Source organism: Dreissena polymorpha, chromosome 4 (genome assembly GCF_020536995.1).
Source record: "Dreissena polymorpha isolate Duluth1 chromosome 4, UMN_Dpol_1.0, whole genome shotgun sequence".
NCBI lineage: Eukaryota > Metazoa > Mollusca > Bivalvia > Myida > Dreissenidae > Dreissena > Dreissena polymorpha.
This window is the reverse complement of record NC_068358.1, coordinates 81,105,438-81,126,605: the sequence shown is the minus strand read 5'-3', so window position 1 is coordinate 81,126,605 and position 21,168 is coordinate 81,105,438. Positions and strand designations below refer to the sequence as shown.

At 34.8% G+C, this 21,168-nt stretch overlaps 1 protein-coding gene across 1 annotated transcript; it reads left to right on the top strand.

Annotated features, from left to right (window-relative positions):
* Positions 1-278: 278 nt before the first annotated feature.
* LOC127879292 (repulsive guidance molecule A-like) lies at positions 279-20,866 on the top strand. Its single transcript, XM_052426070.1, has 4 exons — positions 279-1,174; positions 9,570-9,742; positions 10,728-11,197; positions 18,423-20,866. The coding sequence occupies exons 1-4, from the start codon at positions 1,137-1,139 to the stop codon at positions 19,110-19,112; spliced, it is 1,371 nt and encodes a 456-aa protein (XP_052282030.1). The 5' UTR covers positions 279-1,136; the 3' UTR covers positions 19,113-20,866.
* Positions 20,867-21,168: the final 302 nt, after the last annotated feature.

Genomic DNA, 21,168 nt, shown 5'->3' with positions numbered 1-21,168 from the left:
ACATTATGTACACGGGACTAACTTCTTTTATATACAAAGCATGCTCGGGTAGCGAATAATTGCTCGGTGTGTCAGATCCATGTCGCAATATAAATGCAAATGCGGTCATTATAATACCATGGTACGACGAAATTAACACTTCTATGCCCGATCACTAAGACGAAAACTAAATAAGCACTTTATTTGCGCCTCTTTTTAAACGCGCGGAGGGTTCGTGTCAAGATTTGAGATTTTGTAATAACCTCTCAATCCTTATTTGAAATGGGTAAACATTTTGGCACGGGTGTTACATAGAATGTTTCAATGTTTTATTACATCTTTCAGTTTTCTGCGCGAACATCTATGGAGAGACTTGCTCAAGACGACTTTGAAGTCAGTTTAATGTCCTGTCTAGGATTTCCTAATTCATACATGGCGAACATAACACTGCCTAATCGAGATGTTAAACAGTGTAAAGGAAACCGATATTTGAATACATTTAAATAAAAAATATCAAGCGCTGCGATTAAAGCTGCAAAAACGAGCCTCGCGTTTTCTGCGTGGAATTACAAGCACCTAGCAGCGGCTAATGATGCGAAAGCCAGAGGGACCGGAGGATTATTATACTCTGTGCTAAAGCCCGGATTAAAATCGAAATTCATCTTAGACTTTCAAAACTGGAAAATAAATTATGCAGATGACACTATTGCCATGATTTCGCGCGCGAGAAGATCGTTCGCTAGGCTACGGACATCGTTGTTATTTGGAATTTTAGTTGCCAGCGGTCCTGCACATAGTGTTGCTTGATAGGGGAATAAACACCGGCGCGCACTCATAAAACTATTTACATGTTCATAAATCTGTTGCAGTCAGAATATACGATAGAATTACTTTTTTGATACGCATCTCTAACAAGATATAAAACGAGATGTTACGATAAAGTGCATCATATTACAAAAGTTTGGATCGCTTGACAGCTGCGCAAACATGGCACCTGTACATCGCGGGTAGGATGCATGTGTGCGAATATTACGATGTGAAGTTATTCAGACACATTTGTACGGTTGGGTACGAGTTATTTGTGCACAGGAATTACTGTACAATAGAGTGTTAGAACTAACGTATTTTTCTTGGACGATGAAGACTTCAGGACTTTCATGCATGTTTTGTTAAAAACACAGGCGATGGGAAAAAGGTATGTCAATGATAGAACATTTTCGATTACTTATGACTTTATTTGATATTAAGTGTTGTACTAAGAATGCTGTATATTAATATGTTTATGCATTTTGAACTTTATATATGGCTTACTGTAGTAAGTCAACGGAGAGACAATTTAATATACTTTTATTAAATGATAATTATGTGTGTATATATATTTTAGTTAGTAACAGAATATATATATATATATATATATATATATATATATATATATATATATATATATATATATATATATATATATATATATATATATTTATTTATTTATTTATATATATATATTTATATATATATTATTACGTAACATTCGCTGTTAGTGCAGCGAGCATATTACTCGATTTAATGACGAGTATGGTCATAGTGAGAACATAATAAATATACAAAGGTACGTCGAAATATGTGCATGTGCTATAATGTGCAATGATCAGATATCCAAAGTCCAAATATCAGCAGTTGACCAATGTTCATGGATTTCTTGCGAAGTCCAAATATAGGTAGAAGAACAATTTCCATGGATTCTATACAACATCAAAATATAATCCGTATACCATTTCCCATGGGTTCTCATAATGAAACAACCGGTAATGTGTTACTGGCAATTATATTTATGTAATAATTGTGTGCAAATACATGCTATTCAATTAACATTACTCTTTAAAGTTTGTGAAATGCATTCAATACCTTAAAGTTAAAAGGTGCTTACAGAAATATATAAGTTGCCAGATAATATTTTATTCAACGTTATTTTTTTTTTCGTTATAACATATGGCAATCATTAAAAGTGATGACAGTAAAACCAGCGCGTGCCTTTTAAGGAAAAAAATCAAATACAAATAGTAAACAGGTGCAATTGAGTATATAATACATATGAACATACCGGACAGTTGTTGCCTTTTAAGGCTATAATAATATTATAATGATCTAGTGTTGCGCTTTTAGGTCAACGTTCTGCGATTGATTTCAATGATATTAATGTACATAATGAAATACATATTTATTATTTTTAAAAAGTGTATGACTATGCCAATAAGTAGCATAGCTTTGCATTTCTGAACAGTTTAGGTTTATACCTGCTATAGAAAAATGCCATATTCGTATACTAGTACATGGTAACGAATGTCATTTGCTTTTTTAAGCATAACGAGAATGTTATCTTATTTGCCACAAATATAAAAGTGTATTTTCGATTGGAATAAAAAGGTTTTCGCATAAGGATCACAGTTTTTTTGCATTTCAAACACTTGCTACGAACGCAAATCATCTTAAAGCAAGACATTGATTGTAGAGCAATATAATCCTATTTTTCACAGATGTGAATTAATTTGTGAGCCTAGGCAAAGACCACTGGATCAGATAGGTCATCGTTTAGTTGTCGGTATTACGCCCGAGAGCGACCTAAACTTGCGTCTTATTAATTTCGATCGTGCCTTATCTATCCTGTATGGTGATTGATTGAAAACTGAATTCATAACATGGATAGAAACTATCTAAAAGAGTACCCAATTGTTGCTTCTATCTAGATTGCTTTAACATTTAAATCCATGACATCGGGGGTTTTCCTTCTGAAATGTATAATGACAAATATCCACCTTAATTAATGCACGGACACGTGTAAAAGTTTTGTTTTTTAACGAGCCTTGCCAATATAAGAATTATGTGCTGACACACTAAAGCATTTAATAAGTATAAATGATAACTATAAGTTTTCATTTTTTCATTATCAACATAATCTTCTATTTTGGTAATAGTCGAAAAGTGAATCATTTACATGTTCGTTGCTGTCAGTTTAATAATTATATAATGTCAAATATTAACTATTATTAAGATGACAATGAACCCTCCTTAACTTTAAATGTGTTACTTAAAGCATCCCCATAGCATTTTCAATGGCTACGGTTTAGTAATAATGCGCAAAATGAGAGATTCGGCTAGCAAGGCATTAACAGGTCTTACCTACTTAGCTTGGTTCTTTTGGAAAATGGGATTCAGAACAGAAATAATATGGCCCGTGCTCTGTGAAAAGGGGGTTTAATGCATGTGCGTAAAGTGTCGTCTCAGATTAGCCTGTGCAGTCAGCATAGGCTTATCAGGGGCGACACTTTTCGCCTAAAATTGATTTTTGCTAAGAAGAGACTTTCTTTAAACGAAAAATATCATAAAAGCGAAAAGTGTCGCCCCTGATTAGCCTATGATGACTGCACAGGCTAATCTGGGACGACACTTGACGCACATGTATTTAACCTCTTCACATAGCACGGCCCATATAGAGATCACCAGACCTTGTTAATAGTTTTGTAATATTTTGCCGAAACGGCGAATTAAATTGATGTAACTGATTCGTATTATGCTTGTACTATTTGACCGTGATCGTATTCTGACCACTTGTAGCTTATCCTCCACACAATTCTTATGATCTTTATAAGGCTTTACGTCCCAATGATGCTGATGGAGTGTTGCATATAATACATCAATACATCTATATTCTTACGTGATTCTGTATAATTTCCGATGTTAAGTCGTATTTAAAAAAACTTAAAACTATATTTCGCAACGCTGAATGATGATTCGCAATTGTAATACATATTTTTTCATGTTTATATCGTGATTATTGTCTTCGGTCTAAATCGCGTTTGTTCAGCAAATCGGACTCGCGCCTCAATTAATCTTTTGTTCGTCACGTTGGTTTTTCAACGTTTTTAATCCATTTATGCCTAGCGTCTAGGAAAAGGGCCTTGGCAAACAGCGCAGACCCAGATGAGACGCCGCATGCATGCGGCGTCTCAGCTGGGTCTGCGCTGTTTGCTTAAAGGACTTTATGTTAGAAATATTCTAAATGTAGAAAAAATATACTAGACATCCCTAATTTTGGAGATAAATTGATCCAATTTAGAAGGATGGGAGAAGTCCACTAGGCATAAATGGGTATATTCTAATTTCATTAATTCCATAATGGTCAATAAACCAACTCACAGTTTACCGGCTTAGCTGGTTTTCCAGTACTTGGTACGGACACTTATCTCACTAACTGACAATTCTACTCGAATCAGTGGTATGGTGAGGCTGGTCGTAGAAAGAAGTCCATTACTTATCCACACACAAGTTATGTGGCCGGGTCGGGATTCGAACCCGCGATCATCACCTGACAGCCGAAAAAAATCTTAAGCGTTCACATAATTCGGGAACGCAAGATAGTGTTAATCAACATGAGTTTGCAATAACTCCAGGGGAAGTTATGATGTACGTTATTCGAGGATCTCTTCTCTAGCTATGGTTCCACTTTGCGCAGAACAACAAAAACGCAAACTTATTGCTATATTAATCATGAACTCAATTTTGCGGAACTGTTATTGTTCTTATATTTCTCTGGTATTGTTTTTATTGATTGATAAGTTGGCAACATTTCTTCCACAGTAACGACGCTAGTTTATGACTCCAACTTCGAGCAAACCTCTCGGGGACTTGTGGTAGTTCTTTTTAGTAATTGAATATTTATATCTCACGCTATAGCATGTGCTTTCAGGCTATCCATGTCCAATTTTATATCCAGTAATTTAGAGAGCTTCCATTGTTTGAAGAACATGAATCTCTTGATAGCAATAAATGCATCCGTTTTGGGGAAAGGATGCGTTGGTGCGTCGATCAGAATGAAGACATTGCTGGCAAGATTTGCGCTGGTGCTTTACAGTTCTCTCATTAAGCGTGACACAGCATATTTTGTGAGTTTAATGAGAACTGTAACAGTTGTGAGAATTGAATAAGAACTGAGACATCTGAGAATTAATGATAACTGGTACAGTTTGGGCTACTCAGTGAGAACTCTTGCAGTTTGGGAGTAATTTAATGAGCACTGTTACAGGTGTGGAAAATGAAATGATAACTGTTACAGTACATCATACATTAAACTATTTATGTATGAATGAGAACACGCACACATTGTGTTGTTTAGATATAAAAAAACGGGTACAAAATGTTATTATTTAATAAAATTCACAAACGTTCTTTAAATTATTTGTTCATTTGTAATAAGAACACTAAGGCAAAAATCAAAGCAAACATTTGTTAAGTGTTATTGGTTGCAACCCGGATTGCAATTGCGTTCTAATTGATGTAACATAGCCTCAAAACACTTGACCGTCCCGTTTCACAGCACAAATTCAAAAACACTCGTATATACCTTAGATTTGCGGTAAAATATGTGTACCGGTAGTCAAAGAATCATGAAACAATATGGATTCATTACAATTGTAATAAGTCATTATTGCAATCATCTCTATGTGCCAAAATCGTCCCTTGAACCACGGACTCTATATGAGGTCAATATACTCTCCGTGCTTGAACTTATTGCGATTATGTATATTTTCTTACACTCTTATCTGGAGTTAATTAGTGCTTGTATTACACATTGGCGGTAAAAAGACTTGTCATTCACAGATGCACCTGTTTATATTGCCGAGCATGTCATATTGAACGAAATAACTTCCGATTGCAAGTTACATACAATTCGATACATTGAAAGTGACGCCTATTGTACTTTAAGGTTTGTCATATTGATTACAATTCGTCATTATCAACACGAGTACATAAAGCCCATGTGCAGTGTGTCGTTTCGGATTAGGGGCGGACTATTTAACGATAACATGTAACACTTCAAACAAAAAACATATTACAGTCTGTATTTCATAAAATTGGCACAAATCACGTTTTATTGTATGTTTTAATACCGAAAGGTTGTTAAATACACGAAATGGATCACTTAAGTGCAAGTGGCGTACGACAGAAAGAAAAAAAGCAAAATTTATGTTACCTAACTTTCCAAGTAAATTAACTCTCAACATTTTCAATCAACAAAGTATGCGTTATTGAAAAATCTAAGATTGGAAAGTTTTGGAGAGGGCGTACGTAGTTTCTGCCCCTTTTCAACCGCCTATGTACCATGTCGATATACGGCACGTTTTCACCTCAACATTATACCGGGCCTCCTGATGACTGACAGTAATGCGAAAACAATGCCAATTGGTATGAATATAACACATTCGTGCCTACCTAATTCCTAGTCCACATGTGATTACTATCGAGCCATAATTCATTTCTCATCTGGGACTCCTACCGACTGAGCGATCTAGCGTCGCTGCTGTCTTGTTGTCGGCAGGCTGCTAACCTGTCGGATCCATCAGCCGGGTTCCGGATGGGTTTCCCAACGTCTTCCCGGACACGGGGGCTCTTTGAAGGCGCTTGATATCAACTCCCGGGTGAAATTCGATTAAAGAATCGCTTGCATCTTCAAACGGGCGAAATTGATAGTGTTCGAGGGAGTGCTTTATTTGTAATCCGATTTATCTATAAACCATTTGCAACATCTGAAACGGCGCTTGAAAAACTGTTAAAACATTACGTATGCACTGTTAGGCAGTATAGGGTAACTAAAGTAATTTCTGAACGAGGGCGTCATAACGATATACTTTTACGAGATATTGTTTAATGCGTTTCACGCGCAATATACCTCTGCGCCGATTTGCGCGATTTTTGATGTGTGAATTTCGATTCCTTTCTTACCTTCGCACCTCCTCTTGCGTCAGTTTGACGTGTTGTTTCGCACAACTCTCACTCCTGTCTAACACCCGTTTCTTATTACGATCATTCGCCAACCCTCCCAATTAGTTCCCAGACTACCAAGCCTCGAAGGAAATCATCTCCCATCAAAATACCTTAAGTACGAATTATATTTCCAAAAGCTTCTCCAGATTTGCTGTTCCGAACGAGAAAGAAAAAAAACATCCTGAATTTCACACCATTGACAAGTAGACTAAATAAACAATGGCGTTGCGAGGAATGCGCAATCCTGACAATACAGTGTTGTTGTTTTTTTACCTCGACAGCGAATGATTGATTGCCGTACGAGGGGCCAGAAGGGGGACGTTTAATGTAAATTCATCTTCGACCAAATTGCAGTTTCACGTGTCGAAGTTGCTTTCAAATAACATTTCCGTTTTAAGATTTGAATTTATTACGAAATAGTATGATTCGCTATGATGTGCATGTTAAGGGTGCATATAGATCCAACACACTGCTCGATAGCTTATCAGCTCGCTTTTGCATCGTCATTTTGACCTTACTTTAATGTAGAGTGACCCGCAGAAACCTGCTAATGCGCAAGCTGGTCTTAAGCTTCGTTGGCCGTATTTGGCACTACTCGGCACATGTCCACATTCAAAGAAAAAAGTTGAAATAAAAATAAAAACACAAGAAGTACGCATACAAGTTTTATTTGGTGAATCTCCTTCCATATTGAAATATAATGTTTTAATTTAAGCTTTCGTTTGCATGCAGAACCTTTAGTGTTGCAGCTATTCATTAAAGATCTAAAAATTGTGTCAATAAAAATTGTATTTCAAATTTATTCCCCCTCCTTTTCCGTTCCATCCAATCAATATTACACAAGTTGCGTTAAATCCATAAATAACAATAGAGCTAAAATTGCATCTCCAAAAACCTCTCAAGTTGATAATGATTGAAAGCTATCTGACATCGTCTTGAAAGTTCCTAATAAAGAAAACAATAAATCCCTATATACATGGAATTAGTTTGAATTTGTCTCATGAAAATTAAGGCTCATTCGCTTCTAAACGGAAATTACAACGCGCTTCCATTCACTGACTCACTAACTTTGCATTCCAACTTGCGATTTCAAATTCTCGTGTGAATTGTTTTTGTCATATAAATCATTGATAGCAGTTTATTGAAGAATTGGAAGGGATATTTTATTGACAGTGCCGAAATCGACTTTCAGGTCCAAATTGCGCACTTTATTCTGAGAAATATTAATGCAGACACGCGTCAGAAAAAGTTCTATGATTTATCAATCCATTTTAGTTTGCAACACGAAATGCTAACTGGCTCGAACTTTCATGGGTATTTCGTCATGTTTTTAAAGTAAACTTGTGTATAGTTTAATCTTCGTGGTTTTTGTGTGTGCGACTAAATATTTTAAGACTTGTCCCCGATTTTTGTCAAGAAGTCCTCAAGCAAAATGATATGAGTATATAAGTTACAGAAAAATAACGTTGTATATGAATACCGTTCTGTAACCGAGTGATAAGTGACATCATAAAAATATGCATCCATTTCTATGTATATTCAAGTCGGAATGGGCGGAACTGTGCGTTTGATTTCGCACGTTCTAATCGCCGTGAAGATCAAATGTTATTAATTAGCTTTAAATTGAGTTACATATTTTACATGTTTGTCCGTGTTTATATGCTTGTATTCTAAAGATGTTATGTTAAAGATCTATGCTTCTATTATGTAAAGATAATCAATTAAATATTTCAAAATATATCATATGTAACCTCCGTCATGTTAAGAGGTACTTTAACATTTACCAGACAAAATATGACGCGAAAAATTATGGTGGCGAACAAAGCTGGCGTATACAAGTTCTTAATAAACATGTAAACTATTCTTAGTGTTTGTAATATATTATAGTATAGTCTAGTTCTCCTTTTAATTTTAAATTCGAATTTAAAATGGGTTTAATTGCATGGTACTGAGAACGTTAACAAAATACACCTGAAGTAAAAGGGACATAACCATCAATAACATATTACGCTATATCTGCGAAATTATTTCCCTTTGCACATTCATAAAATTTAATAATCAATTGTTTATTCGCACGTTCATCGCACATTGTGTACAACTTATTCTCTCAAGATTTTCATATTTTTGTCTTTAAACTGTGAACTAACAGTATTACTTTTTCGTTGGAATTAATAATCTAAAATCTAAATTAATCTTATAGGCCTATGCAAAAGCATACATAGAACTCAAAAAAAGTGCTTAGATCTATCTCATTAAACGATTTCACACGCTAAATTCTTGTTTTATTATCTTGTGTCATAAAATAATTTATCACTTTATTATTCCATTTTGAAAAAGATTGGAAATTAATAAAACGGTGCATCTTATCTTGATAAACCATTTTGAAGCGCTTTCTTTACACCTCAGGTGTTAGCGGTGATACCTTATCAGCCAATCATATCTCGATCAGCAATGTTTGCTGTATTTGATTTTGACAGCGGTATTGATATAAGATATGTGTAGCTTATCTCTAACCAATCCGATTCAAGAACGCCGGTCAAAGGTGTCAGATTTACGGCGCTAGCTCCGCCCTCTGACCTGAATCCAATGTAACACAGTGCATTATGCCAGTAGTTGGATACACGATGGAAGTGTGTGTTATGTTTGAGTACGACTTTGGCGAAACTGTTATTTATTTGTTATGCAAAAAAGTAAAGTGAAAAACAATGTGAGCTAAATGGATTATATGTGAAACAATGATACATGGCTTATGGTTACCGTTACTTTCTTCGCAGGCATAAAACCCGATTTAAGTTGCCTTGTTCGGACAATTTGGACGAAAGTAATCAGCGTACACCCGAGTTCTATGCATGTCATGGAAAGCCGGCGATGTTTAGCCGCGAGTCCCGACGGTGTCAGCCGTCGGCACTTCTGCTCGTCGGCATCTTGTTAGCTCTTGTGAATACAGGTACCGTTTGCTTTAATTGTAAATGCTGACTTTAGTGAGTTAAACAGAGTGTAAATAGGACACCGTGACCGTGTGTCACATCTTATTGCTAGTCTATGGTATAAATTTTAATGTATGATAAGATGTGTATTTCTTCATATGAGTCGTGTTTTGAGAAAACAGGTCTTAATGCATGTGCGTAAAGTGTCATCCCAGATTAGTCTGTGCAGTCCGCACAGGCTAATCAGAGACGACACTTTCCGCCTAAATTGGATTTTTGCTTAAAAGAGACTTCATATAAACGAAAAATGTCATAAAAGCTGAAAGTGTCGTCCCTGATTAGCCTGTGTGGACTGCACAGGCTAATCTGGGACGACACTTTACGCACATTTATTATGCCCAGTTTTCTCTCAAGTTCTGAAAAGTCTTCATGGTATTTCAAGTTAAATAAGCTTATCATCTTAATTGGACTTTAATTAATTTTAAATTGATAAGTTGTTGAGGTCACACGATAATGTTTTAAATATCCAAGTATATCTTTTTGCATTGTTAAGCATTTGAATTAAAAAATGTACTAATTTTTATTCGAAAATTGATGCAGTTATTTAATAATAATGTACAGTATTTATTATTATTCATTATCTTCTTCATATATCTACATTTTATTTTAGATATTAAATATGTCACAAAATCACAAGTACCATATTTTTATGGGAAAGAATATTCATTCAGCTAATTAATAGTTTGGAAATTTGGTCACTTTAAGACATGTCATTTTTATATTTGTCTCTTGTCAAACCAATATAATGCATAACCGATACATTTCTATGTTTTGGGATGTCAAAATATACTTGCTTAATTTGATTTATAAGGATAATGTTAATTACAGCAATCTAACAACATAGAAGTCATATGTTGTATACTTGTACAAATGAAAATTGAAGATGATACACATACCATGGCAAAGTTTACTTTGTTAAAGCTTAATATGTTTTTAATTTTCCAGTCTTATCGTGCGACGTTGATTCCTGTTGGGACAGATATCAGGTGGCTGCGGATTCGATACAAAAGGGTCGCACAGACTTGAAATCCTCAGACCAAAAAGAGTGCATTTTGTTCAGAACTTACATGAACTGCTTAGAAAATCTTCAGGGCTGCAAAGGCAACATTAAGTTCCACAGTGTGAAAAAAGTTGTGAGAAACCAAATGAATCAGATGCAGTGTTCAACGACTGGAGAAGTGGTCTCTGTCCAACCAGAAATAATACCATTGGACGAAGTCTGCACATATCATACTGAAAATGATCAAAATACTCAAAAACATTGCGGATTATTTGGTGATCCTCACCTTCGAACATTTTTCGGGGAATTCCAGACATGCCGCGTCCAAGGGGCATGGCCTCTTGTTGACAATGAGCACTTGACTGTCCAGGTTACAAATGAACCTGTGGCATTTAATGCAACTGCAACCACAAAAGTAAGTTAGTTCAACACCATTATGAAAACTTGAATTTTTTAAAAGGTGTGTTTTTTTTGTATGCTGTAAGGGTTTGTTTTGTGTTTTCTCTGTGGAATTTACCAATATTTACACAATTATGATAGACATTTTTTAAGGAAACATTCATTATTTATATTGGGCATTCTTTTTATCATTCCCATGATACCCACATTATCCGATTTCTGAGTTTATCAAACCCTTATGTTTTGTAACGGTCTAATCAAAGTGTCATCATATATCAGATAAAGTCCCAATATTGAAATCAAAGATTTCATTAAAAATACGCTCTACTAGTGTGCCTATTTTCACAGGTGTATGAGTCATGCTTACTTAGACATTTTGTGTATTTTTATTAAAGGACTGAGAAGGCAAACTATTGAAATGAATTAAAAATTTATGGGAACATGTTTACAATACAAAAGTTAACACATTTTAAAAAAATTACAAATTGAAAATATATGTAAAGAAATTATAATGTATATTATATACAGATTATTTTGATTTTTGATATTGCACCACTTTATTGTTTGAAGGATAGCTGAAGGATATAACTTTGATATGTTTAAGAATGTTCGAAAACATTCAAACCAATATTAAATTAATCATTAATTTGAGAGTGATTTGAAAAAATATATAATTTGTGTGTGGGTGCACTGCTATAAATGCAACATGAACCATGAGCACTAGCCCTTTAAAAATTATAGCAATTGCAGGGCTTGCTCAAATTCTCAATTTCATATAGGCGGTCTTGTAACATTTTCGTAACCTCAAGTAATAATAAAGAAATTTAGACTTATAGCCAAACTGCTTATTTTAATGCAGTGTTGTCTTTTCGTTCAAATTTGGGCCTATAGAAGTGCTTTTTTCCCAAATGGGACCTACAAATTTCCTATTTAAGATTTCAACTCAAAAAATGTTGTTGATAAGTCTTAACATTTAGGTCATTGATTTTCCCATCAAAATCTATAAGTTTAAGATTATTAAAACAAATGCAATAAAATTTTATTGATAACACTTTTATTCTCAATTTTAAAGCAATTGTTAGTCTATCAAAAAACAACAACACTATTTCCCAATGTGTGTCAGAACAACGCGATTTTTCCCAATCCAAATGGACCCTGCCCTATTCCCAATATGATTTTTTTTTAAACACTGTATAAATGGCTGCATGTTTTCAGTGATTGTGATTGAAATGTAAAAATCTATTAATGAGAGCAATGGATACACATTCACATGTAGTATTTTTACAACTCATGTTGTATTAAGTAAAGTTGTTTGTGCCTGCCCCCTAGCCATGCCTTAGATTTCTTCTAGGGTGGGGTGTTACTGAAGCTGTTGACAGACTGAAGGTCCAGGGGGGCTTATCTGTCAGACAGGGGCAGATAATGTCAGCTCACATTATTTATGTGCCTAAAGTACCTCATGAACAATGCTGGGCAGCTTTATACTGTCAAACCAGCTGCTTTTGAATGACAGGCTTTTTAATTGATTTTGATTTTTTTTAAATGTTTCATTGAAGTTTTAGTGTTTTTCAATCTAAGTTTTTAAGTGGCAAAGAATTTTTTATTTGGTATAAAATTAAAATCATTTAGGCTTTTAAAGGTAAAATTTGCTTATGATTGGTAAAAATTATTTTCATATAATGTAGTAAAGCATTTAAAGTTATGCTTGGGCAAGGATTATAAAATCAATATTTTGAATTACATTTATGATGATGAAGTTATCTATAAAAGAATTATAACACTATCAAGGCTTTATTTTCTGGTATGTGTTCACTAGATTCAAGGAAGTACTGTATATATTTTAGAGTTACAATAAACCCTCTAATAAATGACAGTTGTTTTATGGGTTTGTACTAGTTAGATCAGAGGTAACCATTATACATAATAAATAAGGAATCCCAGGTTAATTTGCACATGCTTTTAAACACTGAGAAGTCTATATTCTGCACACAGGCAGTTTTTTTGGTTTTGTGAGAGTAAATTGCAAGTTGATTTGCAAACTAGTAATTGACACCACGAGATTTTTTATATTCTTTCATAGCAGCATTTCAAACAGATCAAAGGCACCCTACTGAGTTGTTTTGATTTAGTTCCAAACATTTTTGATGAATTACTGTAACAGAAATTGAAAATGTGCCTAGTTGTGTCTCAATTAGTAAGCCCTGAGCAATATAATGTTAATTAAGCAACATAATGTGGGTAATTTGGATGGAAATTGCAGGAATATTAAGTCCTTTCCAAGTGCAGCCCTGTATCTCCACATCAGGATGGCTGTTGCCCCCAACATCAGCAGCAGTTATGGGCAATTACTGGCATGCTGTAATTAAACTTCAAAGGCGGTATAGCATAGTATATTACTTCTCAAAGCGCTGGGGCTTATCATGCATCTATGAGAAAGCTGGGTCTGATAACAACACATGTGCGTGTGTCCTAGCAAGTTGAGTGTGAACCTTGGAGGGTGTGTAAGGCATCAAACACAGGCACGCTAAGGCTCTTGATAGAATGATTTTTTTTATATGCTAGATTTGTGTGTAAGAGTTTTTGATGTTTGTTTCTGAAAGATAATGAAATGGATATATTATTGTCTTTTTTTCTTGGTAAGAAAAGGTCTTTGTTTGTGTACATTTTCTGAGTTTTATTGATTTTTTTTTCAAATCAATTAATTTATTTTGTGTGTGTAATCATATTTCGTAAGGAGTTATTGAAAAGCAAAAACTGCTGATTTCCACTGGTACGTTCACATCACCTGATCCATGTGATCCTTTAGAGACATAGCGCTGGACTAGAGCTGTAGTCATGGGCACTTCAACTGTCCCCATGGTTCAAACAGCCGCGCTCAAAGTCGATATATTCATTAATTAATTTTATGATAAATTCCATCCAGCAAGTAATGCCCTGAGTAAACAGAATTTCGTGCCTTCCCCAACAACCAAGTTAGGGGTCATGATAATTTTGTCAATATTGTTAAGCCATCCAGCAGGCCTGTGTGGTTTTATTAAAACAGAAATGCTCCTCACTGCAGGTTTGAATGAGAGATATCAGTCCTATGTAAATCTCATCCAATAAACTGAATGTTCATTTAATGTTTGAGGTCATCCATTGAAATTGTGTATAGATCTAATATATTTTAATCAAATTAGGAATTTAAACTTAGTATTTAAGTTATCAAAAAGGTGCATCATATATGTAAATTGACAAAATTTACTCAAAAATGGTTCTTTTTAAATTCTTCATCAGACATAAAACAATATAAACAGTACTTCATGCACTTGGTTAAAAAAAAGTGTTATTCATAAAGTGCCTCATTGGCATTGAAACTTGGGGCTTACACTTAATTGTTTCTTTTCATGATGCAGCACTCTGGTATATTGAGTTAGTGTCCTTTTGATCATCTTGCAGACCATTGCTGGTTGTTGTCCACAGTAACATTCTCCTACATAAAAGTGATCTCACTATGTAACATCGATCTGAATCTTGACAGTTCAAATCGTTATATTTGCGTGATGAATCCAGTTAATAGAAGTTAGGCTTGTGATTCTTAGTTTTTTTCGAAGGAAAATCAATATGTCTGCCTTCTTTCATTACTGTTTGAATTATTAAACACTAGTGTTTTTCCTTTCAAACCAGTGAGCTGTAATTCTTATAGCAGACAAGTATATATGACATGTCATGCACACTAATCCTGAAATATGAGTACATACAAACTTAAATTGAAGTTCTTATAAGTAATTTTAGGTATCCACCCTCATTGCATCCTCAAAGAAGAAAAGATACTCCTACATCTGTATTTAAGATGTCTTGTCATCGGTTACCAAAAAACGACCTTCATTTTCAGTCTTTGTAGGTGTCACATTATTACAGACAATATCTTAAGCCTAACTGTCAACTTTCCATCAGACATGCAACCAATATGCGTATGTCTCACATATGGCCACAGCGGACAATGTAAGAACCACAACCAAGGCTGTGTCTGCCCTACAGGCTACATTCAACCAAGTCAGAACCACAACCAGTCTGTGTCTGCCCTACAGGCTGCACTCATTTGTGTCAGAACCACAAACACTCTTTTTATGCATGACACTGGCTACATTCATTTATATCAGAACCACAACCAGTCTGTCTCTGCCATTCAGGCTACATTCAACTATGTCAGAAGCACAACCATTCTGTCTGGCTAGAGGCTAAATTTAACTAAGATGTCGCTGTGGTGTAAGGGTGTAATGGATAAGGTGTCTGCCTTAGTGACCAGGTGGTCACAGGTTCAATCCCCACTGTGGGAGCGTTCTTTTTATTTCCCCAAAAGACACCAAGTACTGGTACTGGCCCAGGAAACTGACTCGAGAGTGTTTCAATAAGCCGGAGGCTTTTGATGCAATAAAGCTTACATAAATAGGTTCAAACTAAATTTTACTATGTCAGAACCATTAACAGTCTGTTCTATATAATTATGTCAGCCTGACATGGCTACATTCAACTATGTCAAAACCACAACCAGTCTTTATGTGAGCCCTTACATGGTTACATTCAACTATGTCAGGACCGAAACCAGTCAATGTCAGCCTCACTAGCTACAGCCAACAATGTGGGGCAAGCATGACATGTCTCACACAAACATGGCACCAAGTCTCTCAGACCTATCTCTTGGAGTGTTATTCTACAACACCTGGTTTTAATCTCTCCCAGTTAACCATTAACTTGTGTTTTTATATCCCTGCCTGTTCTGCAAACTGTGTATATTAAAAGCCTTTCACTCTCTTGACTGTATGTTAGGAATTTTGATAGAACTAGAAAAGAGAACACACTTCTAGATCGGAAGTAATTGTAAATGCTGAAATGTTGAATGGCATTTTTCGAGAAGCCTGTTGGTTTGTTTATTCCATAAATTTTCAGATGTCTTGCAGTTTAACAAGATCCTCAAAGCTTTAGGTATTTTTTGTTGGTTGATTTAAGCACCTAAAAGTATTCGTTCTTTCTCAAAAGCATTTGTTTGAAAAATTCTGGTGTTTTATTTGCTTTTGTTTGCACATATCTTTTCTGATAATTACATTCCCTATATATTTAATGTTCATTGTTTAGATAACAACAAAATGTCCGTTTCTTGTACTGTACAAATGTGTGTCCCAAAATGTAATTTTAATAATTTAAATGTAGAATAAACTTCATTCTACATGATTCATGGAGTGATTATTCTGAGCATGTTTTGCATGACACACATTTCAATTCCCAAAGCAGTTAAGCACAAAAATCACATTTTTCCTAAATAATTGAATTTCTTTCAAGTCTCATTTTCTTTAATTATGAAATAGCCTGCAGGTTGGATGTTGACATAAAAACTGTTTTCTTATATGAAACAGAAACTGGTTGTACAGTAAATAAGGCTTAAGCGTATTTAGCAAGGAAAGTTATGAATGCATTTTTAATACCATTTGACAGTTCAGAATTTGAATTTGTGTTATAAAAAACAGTTTATTTTAAATTATTGATTGGTCTGTTGTTTTTATGCAGTGATTTTTGTTTGCCAGCCCAATGCGGAAAATTGTGTGTAAAAAACCCTGAAATTGGAAAAATTCGCCTCTTGAAGTATTCATTTTGGGAAATTGGTGTACATATGTATTTAATTTGATTTTTTGCTCCAATAGACTTTAAAATTCAATGTCAAGTTGTCACTATTATAATAACTAAAGTTCAAGCGATAGAACTGCGTTGGGAAACTTAACTAAATGTTGCATTTAATTAAAAAAAAAAAAATATATATATATTTTTTTTTATTTCTAAAGAAACCTTCAATTGTGATTCTTTTTTTTACAGCAATTGGGGAAATGTGTAGTTTTTAGCTCACCTGTCACGAAGTGACATGGAGAGCTTATGTGACCGTGTGATGTCCTGCGTCCGTTGTGCGTGCGTGTGTGTGTGCGTGCGTGTGTGCGTCCGTCAACAATTTGTTTGTGTAGACAGTAGAGGTCACAGTTTTCATCCAATCTTTATGAAATTTGGTCAGAATGTTTATCTTGATGAAATCTGGGTTGGGAATGTATTTGGGTCATCTGGGGTCAAAAACTAGGTCACTAGGTCAAAAACTAGGTCAAATAATAGAAAAACCTTGTGTAGACAGTAGAGGTCACAGTTTTCATCCAATCGTTATGAAATTTGGTCAGAATGTTTATCTTGATGAAATCTGGGTTGGGATTATATTTGGGTCATCTGGGGTCAAAAACTAGGTCACTAGGTCAAAAACTAGGTCAAATAATAGAAAAACCTTGTGTAGACAGTAGCAGTCTCAGTTTTCATCCAATCTTTATGAAATTTGGTCAGAATGTTTATCTTGATATAATCTGGGTTGGGATTGTATTTGGGTCATCTGGGGTCAAAATCTAGGTCACTAGATTAAAAACTAGGTCAAATAATAGAAAAACCTTGTGTAGACAGTAGCGGTCACAATTTTCATTCAATCATTATGAAATTTGGTCAGAATGTTTATCTTGATGAAATATGGGTTGGGATTGTATTTGGTTCATCTGGGGTCAAAAACTAGGTCACTAGGTCAAAAACTAGGTCAAATAATAGAAAAACCTTGTTTAGACAATAGAGGTCGCAGTTTTCATGCAATCTTTATGAAATTTGGTCAGAATGTTTATCTTGATCAAATCTGGGTTGGGATTGTATTTTGGTCATCTGAGGTCAAAAACTAGGTCACTAGGTCAAATAATATAAAAACCATCGACAATTTGTTTGTGTAGACAATAGAGGTCACAGTTTTCATCAAATCTTTTTAAAATTTGATCAGAATGTTTATCTTGATGAAATGTGGGTTGGGATTGTATTTGGGTCACCTTGGGTCAAAAACTAGGTCACTAGGTCAAATAATAGAAAAACCTTGTGTAGACAATAGAGGTCACAGTTTTCATCCAATCTTTATGAAATTTGGTCAGAATGTTTATCTTGATGAAATCTGGGTTGGAATTGTATTTAGTTAGTCAGGTGAGCGATCATGGCCCTCTTGTTTCCTTATTGGGAAAGTGCCGTTTTCCGGTACTTTATAAAGAAGTTAAAAAAAACACACTGTCATGAACAAAGAAGGAAGTTTGAAGCCTCAGAGGTCTGGTTCAATAATAATATTATTATTAATACTTGATAACTGACATGATAATAAGATTATTTCTCAATTTCTCAATAATGAAAGCAAATGAATTGTTTAATTTCAGTTGACGGTGATCATCCGCGGTAATGAGGTGTGTGCGGCCTCCAAGTACATGATGTATCAGGCAGAGGGGGACGTATTGCCCAGCACTTTTGAGGACGGACAGACCATGTATGGGGAATTCAACAGTGTCAGACTCACCGAGATAGACCCTGGAAAACATGTGGAGATATTTGTGAAATACATTAATACGACAATACAAATACGGCTTGTCGGCAGCTATTTGACGTTTTCCATTAGTATGCCAGGGAAGTTGGTAAATGAATCAGCAAAAAGTAGCGTTTTGGAGCTGTGCACTAAAGGTTGTCCCAAAGGAGAAGTTATTGATTACCAAAAAGTGTTAGCGTCCAAAATGAAGGGGATTCCTAAAAGTGCTGTGAATTTGACTGCAGACGAAGCCTTACGGCAATGTCGTAGTGCCAATCTAGTGGATTTCTATCTAGACTCTTGTGTGTTTGACCTTTTAATGACGGGTAATGATTCGTTCAAACTTGCAGCGTATGCTGCGTTTCAAGACATATTAAAATCAGATGCAGAATTCAGGCGAACTCAGAAAAACAGAACTACAATAGACCTATACAGATACAATGATTCATCAGGCACAGTGATAGCTGGATGTTCAAGTTTAGTGCTTGTATTAATGTTGACTGTGCTCTCTTTGATAGCAGGACAGTGTTTGGTTGGAGCCAGGTAGCCATGGTTGTATGGTGCAGTATGTTCAGTGTGAGCTACGTTGCCAAGGTAACTCACAAGGTCATGTTGCTGCATCTAGTTGTCACGACAGTCATTATCATCATCTTCATCACCTGTCAATGTCCATTTCATCAACATCATCATCATTGTACGTGTAATGTTCATTCTTCTGTGTTTCCCAACTTATTTTTGACTCAGTAAGTTAATGGAGTTTTCAATATTACTTACATATAATTAAATATGTTGTAACATTGTGTTATTGTAACTATTTGTGCATACAATAACATGTTTACTAGTATAAACTGATGCTTGTTAAAGTATTATTTTTAATTGACAATAACATCTGTGAGCATGCATATATATTTTATTACAGTATACTGTACCATATAATAAAATACATGTATAAAAATTGAAACAGTTAAGTTAGTGCGTATCATTTTTTTACATTTTTCATGTGTTAAACTATATAATTAATTCAAGATTTACTTTAACTTTTTGTCAACTTCGCATTTAAATTGTAAGCAATAGATTTTTTGCATACAGTACATCAGTACAAATGTGATACCTCATATGAGTGCAGTGGTCCCATTGCAATTTACTGCTGATCAGTTTGAGTATTATACAATTTTTATTAGGCATAATGGTGATTAAACAACCCGAGGGTTTAAAATTAGGACAGTATGACATGATAACACACCTTTGTACAGGTTACATCAATGTATTAGTTTAATACTATATAGTTGAAGTTTAATACGCGTTCAACGGTTGTATACATGTATCACGCCAGGTGTTAAGAATGCAAGTAAATATTTCTATCGTTTGTTTCATATAACTTGCAGTTACAAGATAGTGATTTTTGCAGCTATTACTATCCCTTTGAAGTTATTGCATTAATAAATTATAGGATGTGTCATATTTTGACATGCGGTCATTTATTCATTTGTTGCAGGTGTTCATTTTACAAACTTGAGCCAAATCCATGTGTTGTGGTCTTGTAATGTACATGTGTTAGATTGATCGCTAAGTATTACTGTTTATTAGAATGGAATCACCTTCAACATTGCAGCTTTTATTTGACAATCAGCGTTAGCATTCCCATTGTGTCACAAAAACTCTATTAACACTGTCACATAACCAGTGCTTCAATCAGAAACATAAAATTCTATACAAAAATTCACTGCCGAATGTTCAATTAACCAATAAGTTGATTTAAATATTCCGATTTCATAGTAATCAGACAGTATTTATTAAATTCATTGTGTTGAGTTCATTTTGATGGTTTGTGATAATGTTGAAATGGTTTTGTTCTGTGTCAGGCCTGTATGGTCCCCCTGACCTTGACCCCCCTCCCCCCACCCCTGGTAAAGGAGTTGGGGCCTGTCTTGTGCCATAGAAACCTTGCATAATCAGCCACCTCAGTTACTGTATAGCATTTGCTAGCCCAGATGTTATTTTGATGTCATTTGTTATGGAAACAATCATGTTCACCTTAAATATGTTTAAAAACCAAATTGTATTTTATTTATATTGTACAAGTTTGGGGCTACAAATACAGCATACCCTTTAAGATATGGACCCTATTTGAAATGATGTGAGATTAAAACAAGGGTGAACAAACGAACTTTATGTTCATATTTAATACCAATATTAATTTATTTTTTCCATTTTACAAGGCAAGTTATTGTTGACAGTTTTGAACCTATAATGTCTTATATATACTTATTTGTAGCAAAATAAACGAGATCCTGAAACCATGTAAGAAAAATCCCTAAGGGACTTCACCAGACCTCTTTCAAGAGGAAGTTATTTAATTATTTTCTTGAATATTTGCAGAAATCTTTTGAAGTCAAAAACTACACAAGCTTAGCTCTCAGGGTAAATGGGACATAATCATGTGCATACTTAACTGCGACATCATTTATATGCAAATGTGGCCAATTAAAATTGCTAAGATCAATGTGCACTTGCAACATTATAGCGTATGCTAATTAGAATAAAATTCTCGCCTTTGTAAACCTTTGATAGTTTGATATATATTGTCCGTCTCCGCATGCAAA

What these genes read in the sequence shown, in the direction of transcription:
- LOC127879292 (XM_052426070.1), top strand. Translation starts at nt 1,137, where the DNA reads ATGCATGTTTTGTTAAAAACACAGGCGATGGGAAAAAG. An exon ending in GTTAGCTCTTGTGAATACAG is followed by an intron (nt 9,743 to 10,727) that starts GTACCGTTTGCT and finishes TTAATTTTCCAG; the next exon opens with TCTTATCGTGCGACGTTGAT. An exon ending in ATGCAACTGCAACCACAAAA is followed by an intron (nt 11,198 to 18,422) that starts GTAAGTTAGTTC and finishes GTTTAATTTCAG; the next exon opens with TTGACGGTGATCATCCGCGG.